Raw genomic sequence first — 16,699 nt, 5'->3', positions numbered from 1 at the left:
AATTAACATTTCTGACTTGCCTTGTTTCGCCAATATTTAAGCATTTTGTTCTATTGAATGTGACTACATGTACAGACACACTTTTATTTAGTCTCACACAGGAAAAAAGAAAGCAGAAGGCCTGTTATCCAAGTGGTTTCTCATCCAAGCATTTTCATAGCAAATTACTAAATCTAGTTGAAAACAATAGGAAACAAGATACTTTTCCCTCTAGTATTTGTTCTATCAACCTAGACTTAGCAGCACAGAATATCTGGAATTGCAGTTAAAATAGAGGCTTTCTTTTACAAAATAACATTTGAGTTGCTGCTGTATCCATGATCAGCATACAGACCTGCTAAAAGCAGAAAATAATGGTATGTTCTTCTCTATGGGATGAGTATTTCAGTAGTTTAAGAAGGAAAGAAAATCCTGAAAAGAATTTAAGAAAATATTAATAGAAAGGAGGAGGATGCTTCAAAGTAATGCCTGCATACATCATTTTCCCTGCATTGAAATACTTTTTGCTGACTATACGGCACTTATTCTATACCTTTTGTTAATTAACAAGTAAACAGGTGGCAACAGCAACTATATTAAAGTAGAAAGCCTTGCTATAAATGAAAGTCAGAATTCATAATTTAGAAGGCAACATTGTTATAAATGGTGGGTTTGAAAACATGCAACCTCATCTCATGAAGCACCATAACTAGTATTTAGTTACACTAGTAACTCGCAATTATGTAAACAATAGATACCCTCAAATCATATTTGGGTTTGTTTCAGAGATATTTTTGGTTCTTATATTTGGATTTAGGTACTCTTGATCTAAAAATTCACTCAACCTCGAATAAAAGAATGAAGGCACCGGCAAAAATCCTGATAGACTTGAGTATCGAAATCCCTTGCTTTTAATAGGCGATACAGCGCATTCTTACTCTCTCCTTTCTCCTACATCAGCAGGTGTCTCCACCACTCCAATAGACTGAGGAAAAGGAGGGGGCGACAAGAAAGGAAAGGAAATTGTCTAGGTGTCCTGGTGGTGGAGGTGGGGGGTATTTTAATTTCATAATTAAAAGCTCTTTTCTTCGGCTTTGCAGTTTTTACTCCTATTTTGTAATGATTTGATTGAGGACTGTGCAGCAGAGTTTGGGTATGTACATCTCTAACATAAACGGAAAGCAACAAGGAAGGAATGGATAGGAGACAGCAAAGGGTTGCGGGGAGAGAGCAAAACGTAGGCGCTAGGGGACGGGAAGGGAGAGGCGGATTTGGCAGTCAAAGAGGGACGAGAGGAACAGGAATGGAAAGTGTGGACTGGCCGTCCAATCCTATGGGGGAAGGAGTAAGGGGGGGCCCCACCACGTCGCACTCCTCCCCACCTCCAGGCTTTTCCTGTGTAGGTTGAGGCCATCCAGGCGTATACAAAAGGGTCGGTTGCTGAGCCAGAAAAGGCTGTCTCCCGGGCTGCGCAAGCTCGGGGTCGCCTCTCCTGGGCTCAGGAAGGCGGGCAAGGATAAGAAGGCAGAGGCCCAAAGGCGGACAGCTTAGTGGGCGCCTGGACGAAGAAGGCAAAAGGCCACCAGACCAGACCCCGAGGGCGCTCGCCCGCGGGACTAGGCGCCACAGGCCAGGGCCGTCCGTGTAGGGTAGTCTGTGCCTACGTCCTGCCCTACTGGTACCACTCGGACTATCCCCGTCCGACCCTTTGCAGGGCTCGACTTGTCTCCCCCACTATCCGCCCCTAGTCCAGGTTCTCCTGCGCGGTCCCGGTACGGGGTCTCCTCCTCGTCATCTCTGGCGACACTCTGCAAACAATATGGCGGCCGGGCGTCAACCGCGGCGCCTTCTCTCCGGGCCCTCGGGGTTGACAAGGGCTGCTACCGCCGGCGCTCCCGACCCGCGACGCGCGAGCTCCGGGCGGGCTAGGGAGGCGGGAGCAAGAAACCTGTGGGAGCCGTGGGAAGCCGTGTCCGCGGGCCTGGCGCGCGCGGGGGCGGCCGGCGGGGTCGCGCGGCCTCGGGCTCGCGCGAGAATGCGCGGGCGCGCGGGGGCGGGGCGTGGCGGGCGGCGGCGGCGGCGCGCGGTAGAAGAGCTGCAGCCCAGAGCCCTCTCGCGGCCGCGGCGGCAGCAGCAGCGCCAGCCCTAGCAGCACTGAGGCTGCCGCCGCCGCCTGGCGCTCCCGCCGCCCGGCCCGACATGAGTGAGGCGGGTCGGGTACCCTCGCCCGCCACTCCGCTGGTGGTGGCGGCGGCCGCGCCTGAGGAGAGGAAAGGGAAGGAGCCGGAGCGCGAGAAGCTGCCGCCCATCGTATCGGCTGGAGCCGGCGCGACCGCGGTAGGTGGTGGGCCGGGGCCTCCTGGCGCCCCGACGGCGGGAGTCGGGAGGGAGGGCGGACGGGCGAGGGCCGCCAGGAGGCCCGCGTCTCCTCTGGGCACCCCCTGGCACTCCAGGGAGAGGCACCCAGGTCGCCCTTCCTTGGGCAGAAATGAAAGAGTTGTGCCTCGTGGGCAACCCAGAACACTTCGCGAGCTACATCTTCCACCCTCGGGAAATGTTGGGGGTGGTCGGTTCTGCTGGATGTTTGCGTTATTTTCTGGGGCTTGGGCCCCCACTTTATCTAAGAAAATTACCTGCATCTTCAGTCGGCATGATCTGTTGGATGAGCATAGGTGTCAGCAGGCGCGAGTGGGTTTTCCACGGAGGTGCCTGCCTGCCTTGGAGGCGCGCAGATTTTTGTCCTTTTCTTCGCGTTTCTTTCCCTTCCCCCTTCAGATTAAACAGGCTGTGCGGCGAGTTTCCACTTAATTGTGACCTTTCCGTTGCTGTCAGGGTAGTGGGAGGTAGATGCATCAGTGATGGTTTTATTTTTCATATGGTACAGACATGTGACTCAGGTGGGGGGAGGCTTTTTGAACCTTTTATTTAAACCCAAGTTATCTAAGCTTAACAGGGATGATTTCCCAGCTGTATCTTCGTAAGGGTTATTTGGAGAGCGCTCTCAGGCTTCAAACTACATATTGCCAGATGATGTCATGGGACAGCCCCTCCCCTCTTTCCCTATTTTATTGGTGGTTGTGACTGGTTAATTCGAAGCACAATTAAAAAAAAAAAAAACCCTCGGCTTTTGCAATTTTTTATTTTGACATAATATTTGAGTACTTTTTGAAAGTTTACTTTGATATATTTAAAGATCATGACTTGTCAAGCAGCTGTGTGTGACAAAATAGTAAAAGTTTAGTGAACATTATACATTTTATTTTTTCCTACTTGCAATTCATTTCTTAAAACCTCCCTCTTAAATGACTAAGAACTTACTAAAATAGCTCACTCTTCGTTAAGTACTGTATTGGTGTTAGGAATAATTTTTGGATTCGGTAGATTTTTCAAAAATGTCTGAGGGCCCTGATAACTGGAAATTGTTAAAACAAGCTCTTTAAATCGATGCAGCAAATTGTGAACAGTAATGATACACATTTAAAAGCGTAGTTACAATTGATTGGTAGATTGGAGCTGGGGTTAGGGATTACCCTGGGAAATGCTTTGAAGGAATTTGTCACCCAGCAGCTTGGAGATCTGATTCTTGCTGCTGGTACCCTAGGTTTTCAGATTTTGTATAGGAAGTCTTCAACTCACAGAATTACAGCAGTTCCTTTATAAGTTGGTTGTTTAAAACAGTAAATGTATATACTTATAGAAACAGTTAAATGAGTGGGTTTAGGTCCTCAAGCAAACGCTCTCCCAAAACCTATTTATCTCAGTGTAACTGAAAATTGCCGTTTTGGAAAAATTTGCAAGTGTCGATACAAGTCTATAGTCTGCTTTGGGATTTCAAGTTTTTCAGATTTTAGAAAGGTAATTAGGTACATATATCATATATTATTTAATACCCACAGTAAGGTCCTGGCCAGTTCTCTCTAATCAAGCATATTAATAACTGCAGTGAAATGTATGTGTTCATGCTAAAGGGAAAGAAGTAGCGTCATGTCAGTTCAGATCAGGTGCATGTTTTTGCCACCAAATGAGTTGCAAAAACATTTCAGTTTCAAGAATTTATAGGACTTTGAAATTGTAAATAAAGGATTATGGACTTGTACTACTAGACAAAGAGAAGAATATATTCAAGGAAAAAAATTAAATCTTGAATTAAACTTTGAAAAGATATAAGTTGGAATAGAAGAGGATAAGGATAAATATGAAAAAATTGAGGGTTTTTTTGTTTTGTTTTTTGTTTTTTTGAGACGGAGTCTTGCTCTGTCGTCAGGCTGGAGTGCAGTGGCGCGATCTCGGCTCAATGCAATCTCCGCCTCTCATGTTCAAGCCATTCTCCTGCCTCAGCCTTGCTTGTGCCTTATAAAGTCTTCCGGAGTCAGTACCATTGATTTTTTATGACAGTTTTTTTTTTTAACAGAATTTATGACAGGATCTGTGGCAGAACGTGTGTGTGTGTGTTTGTCAAAGAGAGACTTCAAAGCTAGAATTCAGAGCTATAGCAGTGAAAAGCTTAAGTGTAGAAAATCTATGCTTGGTCCTTAGTCCATCCTAAAGGATAAGAAATCCAGGAGAACCGGGGTGGTGGTTGACTTTCACAGCAGCTAGGAAGGCCGTGGTATGTGTGGGGAGGGGAAGGAGATCTTGGTGTGTGAGGTAGGTGGGCAGGGAAATACAGCTTATGGCCTCTTGAGTTGTTTTTCAGCCTCCTGTAGATTAAACAGAGCTCCTAGAGGTTTGCTTGTGAACCTAATTGTCATCAATAACTTTTTCTTTGAGACATTCCAGTTATTCTTCCTTTTTGCCCCAGCCTAATGGTTCTACCTGTCTAGTTTGTGTCTATGACTCAATTTGTGACCCTACAATAGTGGCTTTTTCAGAAAACCATTGTGTCACATTTGTAAATGAATATGTATGAATAAAATAATATAAATATTATGAATAAATAGAAGGTCAGTTTACAGTGACCCTAATTAAAGTTGAAGAGTTAGGCTGTATCATGTACGTTTACAGACAGGTGCGGGGTGGGAGAAAGAACGCTGGAAAGGACAGCCCTAAAGTGTTTTATCCTAAGACCATCTAAGCATGAAGGAAGTCCATTCCAGCTAGTGAGGAGGTGCCTAACACAGTGGTTTCAAGCCTAACTGACCGCAGGGTTACCTTGGTAGCATGTTCAAGTTCTCATTCCTACATCTCACCCTAGAGCACTGGTTTTCAACCTTAGATGCACAGTAGAATTAATTGAGGAACTTTTAAAGCCATCATTATCCAGACCCAAATGCAGGCTTGTTAAATCAGAATTTCTGGGGATGTTGCTCAGGCATCTTTTTTTTAATTTAATTCCCTGGGTATACCAAGATTGAAACTTGACACTCTATATACTGAATTAAAAGCTCCATGGGCGAGGTGTAGGAATCTGTATTTTTTAATTACCATCTCCCAAATCTACTTAGTTTGTGGAGCAGTATTTGAAATGAACTTGTAACAGGTATGGATTAAGTGAACAAGAGACAGCAGAAATCAGGCATGGTGGGGAATTGAAAGAAATGGCAGTGAAAGTGGTTCCAGTTGGAGATGCACAAGAGGCTCAAGATAGAGCCCTCAGAGACTTTCAGTGTCTGGGTGTTGGCCTTGCTGCTGTGGAGAGGTGACGAAAGTCCATGGAGTCAAGCAGAATAAAGAATTTGAAGTAGTGTATGAATATGAAGGGCTGATGATATGAATATTAAATTTACTGAGGTTGATGGATTGGAGTGGAATATTATAAATTAGTTATTGATGTATTGCAGATGTTTAAAAAAGTAGTGAATGAGAAAGAAGAAAATGATCAGAGGTGGGGCAGAAATAACAGTGTCAGTGAGGACAAATTTGACTTTTTACTTCTACACCTAATCAGGTGAACAGAAAAGAGAGGTTCTACATGGGGTAGAACCCTCTGGATAGGGTACCAGTACAGTGGGTTCAAGAAAGAGCTAGATTTGACTTAGGTCAGGTGGTGAAGAGAAATGGGAGGAAATTAGTTGAGAATTTTAAAGGGATGTTAGCCTGTAATAGAAGACAAGAGGAAGAGCTTGAGGGTGAGCATAATGTGTGTGGAGAGGATGTGATGGAGTTTAGTAACAAGAATGAGAAATTTGCTTATCAGCTGTGTATAAATGGGGTTGATGGAGTCCCTGGGACAAAATGTAACTACCAATTATTGGACATCTTTTATGTTTAGCTTTGTACTAGGTGCTACAGAAAATGCAAAAAGACAAGGTTTTAACTCTGCCTCAGGGTATGCAGGGTTAACACATGAAAAGCAAAGCAATATGTAAAAGCCACAAAGAGCCATAGAAACAATTTGTACTATTGGAGATTAGAGAAAGGAGATCACTGTATGCAGAACTATGAAGAAAGGCCTTGAAGTAAAGGTAATTATTTAAGCTGGCTGGCCATTGAAAAATGATAGGATTTGGATAGGCAGAGGAAAGTGGGCAAAGTAATCCAGTGACGAAAACAACATGAGCAAGGCTTAAAAGGAAAAATTAGTGAGTAATAAAGTGAGCCCAGTGGAAGCATGCTGGGAACTTGTGGGAGGTAAGAAAGATTGCTTGGGGGCTGGAGCCAGATCACTAGGCAGAGAAGCATAGACAGTTTTTTTTTTCCCCCTGTGGTTAGTGGGAAGCTATTGGAATTTCTGAAATAGAGGAACAACATAATGAAATCAGTGGTAGTGTATAGTTAAACTGAAGGAGGAAGAAAGTGAAGAAGAGAGCTTTGTAGCTCATGCCTGAAGCAATGAGTGGAGCCACTAAGGTGGTGGCCGCAGGACAGAGTGTAAGGGATGAGAGCATACACACCATGTGGAACCTAACTAGACAGCAGAAATGAAAGAGAAGAAGCATTAATAAAGGAAAAGGACTCTGAGGTTTCCAGATTAGGTCAATAGCATTCCAAATTAGAGAGAGAAAGAGAGAGAGAGAGAGAGAGTGTGTGTGTGTGTGTGTGTATACGTGTACTTAACAATAATATACCCAGCTAGGTATTTGGAACAATCTTGTATGGAAAATGTTGTGCCCTTTGTTCATTATGCTCTAAACAAGAGGTGAGATGGGAAAGAATGAATGCTATGGTGATGATGTTTTAAGTAATTGAAGAAACTACAGATATTACAAATATACAAAATAAGTGTGTATGACAATAATAGCTACTTATTGAGTGCCTACTCTGTGCGAAGCATTTGCCATGTATTCTTTTATTTAGTTAAATAATGGAACCAAAAGCAATCACAACAACCCCGTGAGGAAGATATTTTCCCACTTCACAGAAAAGGAATCTGAGAGTCAGGTTATGTGTACCTTGCTAAGGAGTAAAATGGCTAGTCAGGGACAGTGGTTGCTTTGTAACGGAGATGTGTCTGACTCCTATTCTTTGCCCAATTCTGAACACTCTGTATCTGTGGTCATAGGTAATAGGGGCCATGTGGTACAAAGAAGCTGCACCTATGGCATTAATTCTAGTTTAAAAAAGAACTTGTCGCCCAGTAACAAATTTGTTCAAATTTTTGTTACTGGAGATAGAACAATCATGGGAAAGATATGTTCTAGGATATCTAATTGCTTGTTTATGGTATGAATAGATCATTAAATTATATGTAAAATTAATCTGATTGAAGCAAAATAGTCCAAGAGACTTAATACATAAAAAGGGAGGGCTATGACTGTATAAATACATACCCACCATGTCTTAAGTTTGAGTGGGTTGTAAAGTCTCTTTGTCAACTTTTTTTTTTAACTACAAAGTCATAATGTAGTGCTTGCTTATTTTCCCCTTCATGAATAGCCCATTAGGACACAAATAATTTATAACTATATTTAACAATTGGAGAAAAGCAGTTATTATAAATTCTGAGCCAGAGAACCTCCAAAAAAGTCAAATATAAAGTTTGTAACTCTCCATCTATAAAAGTTTGTAACTCTCCATCTATAAAATGGGGAAAATAATAATTGAACCTATTTCATAAGGTAGAAATGAAGTCTAAATTAATACACATAAAACATTTAGAAAAACACCTTGTACAAAGTAAGCACTCAGTGTTAGATGAGATTATTAAAGTCGTGTGTCACATAACAATGTCCCAGTCAATGACAGATCACATAATCTGAAGGTGGTCTAATGCTTTTGCTGTTTAAATATGTTTAGATGCATACTTAGTGTTACAGCTGTCTACAGTATTCAGCATGGTAACATGCTCTATAGGTGTTTGTATCCTATGAGCAATAGACTGTATCATATAATCTAGGTGTGTAGTGAGCTGTACTATCTAGATTTATATAAGTATACTCTGTGATGTTTGCACAGCTACAAAGTTGCCTAATGAAGCATTTCTCAGGAAATATCCCCATTGTTAAGGAATACATGATTGTGTTTACAAAGCAACATCTGTAGCTGAAAAGCTGTTTGTAAGCCAGCCAGCCCTTTCTACTCTACTCCTGTCCTGTGGATTTGGTACTTTCCTTCACAGCCTTCTATATCAAGCATCAGGCCCTGTTTCATTTCCCTATTTTTTCTGCTTTTTTTTTTTTTATAGTTTTATAGTTAACTCTGACTGAAGAATCCCTTCTTGAGTGGTAAAATGTTATATTGATGAGCTATATCAATAACTACTTGTTTTTAAATTGATATCTGTAACTTAGAGGATATCTGTGTGACATTCTAGTGAGCTATCAGAAAACATTTTTTTGAAATGAATAATTAAATGAATGTGCCTTTTGAAAATAGAAGTTATTTGAGATTTTACCAATTCAGCTGAATGAAAAAATCAGGCTCTGAAATTTTGGAGTCTGCCTTAATATATTTCAAAGTAACTTGGTTTTGTTCTAGATGTTTTTTGTTAAAAAAAGAAACAAGACTCTTTTAATCTGGTTAATTGGTTGAGGAATTTTGACTGGATCAAATTGCATATTTTAAAAGTAATATTTTACTGTTTAAGCATAATGTATTCATGTATTTTTATCTTTTCCTGTATTATAAAATAAATGAATAAAATCTCTGATGCCACCTTGCCTTCCTAATGATAAATGAACTGAAATTTCTGAGCTTCAGGACTAACGTTTGTAGGGCTAATTTTCAGTCATCTAGATGATCAATTGCGTTGATTTTTGTGTGTGTGTATGTGACAGAATTTTGTTTCAGAATCCACATCCTTATTTCCTAGTCTCCATTTAAAGATACGATTTATATCACTTAAACCAATTCCACCTGGGCTGGTGCTATTTAGGTTGGTAGGGAAGTTTCCACCTTGAAAGTAGCTGAGTTTTCATATCTTAGTAGAAGGATGGTAGAACAAAGTTAGCGTTTCATGGTTTTATAACCTACCATCCTAATAGGGAACTGTGAAAAAACATACAAAAAGAGAAACAAAATATCTTTACCCAGGATCAGGGCCTAAAATAGTCTCTTTGTAGACTCTAAATTATATCATTGGCTCCAGGATGGCTCTGATTGGTAGTTTAGGTCAGTTTATTAAAAATTGGTAAAACAGGGTATCTTAAATGTTTTCTATTTTAACTTGAAACCTATAAATATGCATTTGTCAGTTTTTTGGTCATAACCTTTGTTCAGTATCTCAGGAAGCTACTCATTCTTTTGAAAAGTAGTTTTATATGCATCACAGATTCCTGGACTCATTGAGACTAAAGGGTGAATTTTATAGACATAGACGTTCAATTTAAAATATTTTAATTCAGAAACTCTAAGATAGTGAGATATGGCTTTTAAAGCATTTCATGATGGAACAGCCAGCACTTACTCCTTTTTTCAAGGATTGGGTTAGAATGGGAAGAAAAATGTTGATCTTCTAAGGCAACTTTTGGAGTATAGAGGATGATCAAAGTAAATTTTACCAGAATTTTGAATATAGTAGCACTTGTTAGTCAATTCAGAAGCGATCATGGAAAACCATGGTTATTCTTACTAGCATTGGTAGAAAAATATGATGAAGAAATTGGAAATTTAAGATTCAGTCTCTTCCTCAGTAGAGGTTGAAAGTAGGAACTCATGTATTCAAATAAAATTTAAAATAAGGTTGAAAATATTTAACTATATGTTAATACCAGAACAGGTACTCTAAGTATTTGTCCGTTTAAATATCTTGAGATTATGTTATAATCTTACATATAATCTATGTGATTATATCATCAAAAAGACCATTGAAGCCCACATTAGGTACTTGTGAAATAAGATTTTTGATTAGTTCTTGTAATTACTACATTTTTCTGCTGTTTGCAACTTTTACTGAATTCTAGTTTAATAAATGTATAGTCAGCCTCTGCCTAGAGAATCAGGTCTATTATTTATTATGCCAGGTTGAAATATTTTGAGTATTTTTTTCCCTCAAAGAATTCTTAGTGTTTTTCCCTGTGTTCTCTATTTGTACTTATCTTCAGTCTGGAACAGCTGGTTGAGTATCCTGCTACTATCTATTCCTCAACACCCCCAGCCCACTCTAGGCTGGCCACATTCCAGGCCATCATCTTTAGTGTTCTTCTGTAGGACTCATAGATAACATTTACAAAACTCATGAAGCCAGGTGTAATAGCTGTGGTCCAAATTTCAGAAGGTTTGTAAAGTAATGTTCTTTAACATTTAATTTAGTCTGGAGTTTGATGTCGTATTAATACCCAATAACTTCTTGATTTGATTCTCTAATATTAATTATTTTGCCATTGCACAAAATGATGCCTGTTGTTTTTCTCATGGAAGTGTTAGGTTGTAAGACTTCTTTTGTATAAGCTGATGTGGGGCAACTGGTGTTTTGAGTATTTACTTTTATGTTCTATCAATGTGTGAGAGTGTCTATGATTAATTTCATGTCATCTCAAGTATAACGTGTCAAGAGCACAATTATTTTACAAACGAGAGACTTATTAGACCAAGGAATTTTTTTTATGTTGTTTAAGCTTTTATGATTACAAAAAAAAGAAAATCAGGCTGGGCTCAGTGGCTCACACCTGTAATCCCAGCACTTTGGGAGGCCGAGGCAGGCAGATCATGAGGTCAGGAGTTCAAGACCAGCCGGACCAAAATGGTGAAACCCCATCTCTACTAAAAATACAAAAAAAAAAAAAAATTAGCCAGGCATGGTGGTGTGTGCCTATAATCCCAGCTGCTCAGGAGGCTGAGGCAGGAGAATCACTGGAACCTAGGAGGCAGAGGTTGCAGTGAGCCGAGATTGTGCCTCTGCACTCCAGACTGGGCAACAGAGTGAAACTACATCTCAAAAGAAAGAAAGAAAATCAGCCTCCCTTTGGCAAAAGAGAATTTATTGGAATGAGGCACATAGATTGGAAGCAGAAAACAAACAGGAACAGAGACTGGCTGTTTTTTGTGCCTCTGCTGTTCTCTTTTAGCTGGTCAGTCTTTTCCATATTCCTCTGTCTAAAATCTCGAAAGACCTCTGATTGACTTACTAGGAAGCATCAGTGTCCATCATGCCAAGCCAGCTAATACATGGCTACCCTAATTGCAGATGGGCTGCCTCTTAGTTGAGTGCCTACCTCTGCTCTAGTTCACAGCCATTCCTGCACAAAGAATAACAGCAATGCTATGGGGACCACTAGTGGGGCAATTTAAATAGAAGGGAACATTAGATGGCAGCCATGGTAATGCACATAGTAGATCTTCCCTCAGCCTTTGCATTCTAACCCCCTCAGGCTTTTTTCCCCTTCAGTAAAGCTTCTGAGTCATCCTTGCTCATTGCTTGCATTTTCTAACTTCCCATTCGTTTGTCAGTTTATTTTGTATAGTCCCTGCCACCACCGTTACCCTAAATCTGTTGTCTCAGCTGTCCTCAAGATTTCACAGTTGCCCCATTTCAGTTAGGCACATTTTAGACCTAACCACTCTTCATTATTTAAGATTATTGACCTTTTTTTTCTTTTCTTGAAACTTTATCCTCCCTTATTTTTAACACATCACTTTCTTCTGGATTTCTTATCTCTTTGGTCATTCATTCTTAATCTCCTTTGCCAGCTCATATCATACATCCCAATATTTCCCACAGTTCTGTCCTTATATTATCAGGTGTGTCCAATCTTTTGGCTTCCCTGGGTCACACTGGAAGAATTGTCTTGTGTCACACATAAAATACACTAACACAAACAATGGCTGATGAGATAAAAAAAAAAAAAAAAAAAAAAAAAAAAAAAAAAATCACACACAAAAATGTATAATGTTTTAAGAAAGTTTACGAATTTGTGTTGGGCCGCATTCAAAGCCGTCCTGGGCTGCATGCACCCTGGGGGCTGTGGGTTGGACAAGCTTGTTATAGGTTTTCTGTTGCTATATTACAATAACCCTGTTATAAAAATTCATTATTTTGTCATGCAAAGCATACTTTTGCCTAGTGAGCATTGGTTCCTTTTGTAGTTACTCACATAGCATGTTGATATAACCCAGTCTAGAATTTTCTTCAAAGATACTCTCTTCTATACAGTGAGGTGTCAAAATATGCCTATTCTTCTGAAATTTGAAGAAACCTTTTTACAATGTTTATTTCATTTACTTTATAATTTATGGTAGGATTTGTTCATTCTCATTATGCTTCAGACTTACACTTGAAATAGCTGTTAACAATTTGGTCATTTCTGGCCCAGGCTGTCATTCCTCTTCATTCCCTATTATTACTATCTCCATTCAAATTTCATTTCTTCCAGTAGGCCTGGTTTAGCTTCCTGTATTTCTGCCCTTTATTCTATTCCCTAGACTGCTACCATAGTGATTTTTTTCTAAAATACAGATATGATCTTGTCATTTCTTGCTTAGAAGTCCTCAATGATTTTTCTCTATCTCTGTGCAGGATAGAATCTATACTCTGTAGCCTGCCACTACCTACCTTCCCAGTCATATCTTGCTGGACCTTTCTCCCTTTCTGATTCTATATTCCAACTACACTGCTCCCTAAATCCTACTGTTGCTTAGTCTTAGATAACATTCATGACAGTTGTCAGTGAGAAAATGCCCTCTATATATTAAATTATTGTAGATATTTACAGCTAAGTTAACAAAGGTCTGTTGATGAGGGACCATTTGTTATACAAGCATGACTAACCTTCTTTTACAAATTGGTTACTTTCTTATAACTGTCAAATTCGTGTGTCCAATTTGGCATTTGTTCCCACTATTATTAAGATTTTCTGAGAGAACAAAATATACAAATAAGCAAACTTAGCCCCAGTTGTTAATAAAATTCTTATTTAAGCATCCTAATGTATATAATAAGGAATGATTTACTTTTTCAAATATGTAACCTGTTTAGATTTCATTTTCCTAATCAACACACTAGTTTTGTGTACTTGAACAAATTGCTTTAATTTACCAATATTATGCAAATTACATAATTTACTGACTATTTTATAGAAAGATACTGTGTATCACTGTCTTATTTCTCTTTTCCATTTTCTCTCTTTGAGACTCTATAAATCCACTAGACATTAGAACTGATAGTTGTTGAATAACTGTTAATTGAATTCTTAATTTTTATTATTTGGAGATCCCACAAGTGAACTAAGCAATATTCTTTGAGACCTCTTTTATTAAGAAGAGGTGAAGGAAGGGGGAAGAAAAGAAAAGAAAATGTTAAAGTCTTTCCCAGATGGCTTAGGACATCAGAAGTTTCCCTAAAGTACACTTAGTTGTTCTGCTTATGTAATATTCTCTGGTTACGTGAATTGCTCCTAAAGCGATTAAATTTAACTCAACATAACATCTATAAAAGTAGAGATTACATCAACCACAAAGGGTTGTTGTGAAAATAGGCTGATGTGTTCAACAGACCTACTGTCACATGCTAAGCCCTTAATTAGTGACAGCTGCTATAGTGAGAGACTGTAATGTAAGTGTTAAGAATACAGATTTCATGGTCATTCAAACTGGAATTTGAATCCTGGCTTCCCATTTATCAGCTCTGTGAACATGGGCATGGAAATTCAATTTCCCCATCTATAAAATGGGGTGTAAATACATATAGGAATGTTATAATGTATTAAAGTGGCTACTGTGGTAGTAGGTATATAACAAGTACTCAACAAATGACTTGTTTCCTAACACAGAAATACTAACCTGGACATTACTGAGCTGAAATCTAGCCAAGAATCACGGACCAAGCAAACATAAATTACAGTAAAATCTATGAACAGCCAAAAATGTCACACCAAAAAAATGCATATGTGTTTTTACTTTACTCATGAAGGTGTCCCTCAGGTTCCCATTTAGTGTCCATTACATGTCTGTTGCTTGTTAGGTCACTTTAGGTGAGTCTCATACAGTTCCACTTTCCTTTTCTGTGAGATAAAGGAGTTAGCTAATTTCTAAAAGTCTCTTAATTCCAGAGACTTTTTAATTCTATGTGTATAGTATCTGAAATTTATTCTCTTTGGGCTCTTTTATATTAATTTCTTTAAAAAGTAAATTTAAAGTATAGCACCTATGCACAAGATTCACTGTATGACAAGCTCTGTGATGAACTTCTAGTCCAGTGTGAAGGGCCAATATTAGAATGATTATAATTTTAGTGGAACAATGTAAATAAATTACAAGAATAAATAAGAATGATTGGTTTTATAGAAATGGTGAACACTGGAAAAAGCTTCAGAAACAAGTTGTGATAGGCTATTCTGCAGTTACAAATTAGCCCCAAGTTTCAGTGTTTGAAAACTGTTAAGGTTTATTATTGCTAATGGTATAGTCTAACATTGGTCAGGATTGGCTGTTTCACATAGTCACTCAAGAACCCAAGCTAACAGATGCTCTAACATCTCAACTCAGCCTGGATGGTTGCCACAGTCGAGGAAAAGAGAGAAAAGCTAGAGTTTTGCCCCAGTCTTAAATGCATTGGTACTTTCGGACTCAGAAATGACAGGTGTCATTTCCACTTGTGGCCTATTAGAATTAATCAGATGGCTCTACCTAACTGTAAGATAATGGGGAATTTAGCGAGCATAAATGCTTCTGCTATATTATATGAGTGAATTCTGAAAAGGTAAATGGCAATCAGTCTGGTGAATTAAGGAGGAGATGAAAAAGAAACTCTTCCTCTGCTGTGAAAGTGAAGACATTACCTTCAGAATTAAAAAGTGGATGTTAAAGAAGTTAGCTACTGTATTCTCTTAAGCATCTGGAAATTGAAACATAGTATAAAAACATCTCAGAGAGCTGAGAATAAGCCCTGAGGCAGCTCTATAGCTTAATCTTGCGCTTCAAAGTATGTGTAAAGATTTTTTATATAATTACAAAGTACTGATTAATTAAATATGTACTATGAATTTTATAGGGTTGTTATTTTGTGAAAGATGTGTTAATGAATAGATTCCATGTTTTAGAAGATTGCTGTTACCAGTGCCTAAGGATCTCAAAGTGCTTAGCACTACTTCTAAAAAAAAAATCCTGGTATACCCAATCACAGTGCTTAGAAAAAAATAAATTCTAAAGGGTTATCTTTTTACCTGAACTTATAAAGTTACATCAAATGAGAGGATAGCCTTCAGTGAATCAGCTTGTAAGGTATCACATGCATGCTATTTATTAAAAATAATATTTATAGAGATCACAAAATTAGTATTATTTAAATGCATAGTTAAAGTAGTAGTTAACATTAATGGAGGGTGTACAATGTGCAAGAAACAATGCTAATTATATGCATTATCTCTGTTAAATCTTACAATAACTCTGTAAGATAGGTACTGTTGTTATTCCCATTTCCAAACTTCTCAATTTGTAAGTGGATAGATAATAAGGCTGTTTTATATATGAGACAGTTAAGTCCTAGAAAAGGTAAGTCAAAGTCATACACGTTTTTATCTATTGTCTACTCTTCATCAAATTAAAATCTCCTATAAGTGTTTGTGATTTTTGCAATAAAATAATGTATAGGTAGTAGGAAGTATACTGCAATGTTAACTTTTCTGTTTTTAGGGTTTGGACAGAGGAGCCAAAGGCCAAATTTCCACTTTCAGCAGTTTTATTTCAGCTGTTAGCCCGAAGAAAGAAGCCGCTGAAAACAGAAGTTCACCTGCACATCTTGTTTTCCCTAACATCAAGAATGGTAAATAATTTTTAAATATATTTTGGCTAAACATATATCATTAAATTATTTAAAAGTAGACGTTAATTATTCAGCATTTTCTGATAGGTCTAGTTAATACAACAAAAGAAACTATATATGTATTTACCAGAAGCAGCAAAATCTTTATTTTTAGGTAAATGTTACCTAGAGTAAGAGAATGAAATACAAAACTCATGAATAATAAGCAACTTTGATTAGAGAGGTGGCTACATTATAAATAAAATAATGTACATATGTATTTTCTATATTATGTAAATGTATGTATACAAATATTTAATGGATATCCCATATTTGAGCAGTAATCAATAAGAAGACTTTATGGAAAATAAATGAAATACTTAGAAGTAAACCTAAAAGGAAATGTGTAAATCTATTTGGAGAAAGCTATAAAACTGTTATCTAAAGACTAAAAGGTAGTTTGAATGGAAAAGCTTATAGATATTATAAAGATGTAACATAGGTGAAAAGATAAATGGAAAAAATGTACATTATTTATAGTAGTGATATTTGAAGCAATCTGCATTAGCTAGCTAAATTACGTTAATCTATACTGCAAATATTATACTTCTATTAAGAAGAATATGATATGTATGTAAAGTGACTAGGAGAAATGCCCACAATACA

The 16,699-nt window shown here is 38.4% G+C and overlaps 1 protein-coding gene across 1 annotated transcript in view; it reads left to right on the top strand.

The window, feature by feature from the left end:
- Window positions 1–1,948: 1,948 nt before the first annotated feature.
- HECTD2 (HECT domain E3 ubiquitin protein ligase 2) overlaps window positions 1,949–16,699 on the top strand; it is a 95,467-nt gene continuing 80,716 nt past the window's right edge. Inside the window, 2 exon segments of the mRNA XM_017896331.1 lie at window positions 1,949–2,316; window positions 15,925–16,054. Coding sequence (XP_017751820.1) covers window positions 2,179–2,316; window positions 15,925–16,054 — 268 coding nt within the window. The 5' untranslated portion in view covers window positions 1,949–2,178.

This window comes from Rhinopithecus bieti, unplaced genomic scaffold (genome assembly GCF_001698545.2).
Source record: "Rhinopithecus bieti isolate Rb0 unplaced genomic scaffold, ASM169854v2 scaffold_26871, whole genome shotgun sequence".
Lineage (NCBI taxonomy): Eukaryota > Metazoa > Chordata > Mammalia > Primates > Cercopithecidae > Rhinopithecus > Rhinopithecus bieti.
This window is presented reverse-complemented; position numbering and strand designations above follow the sequence as displayed.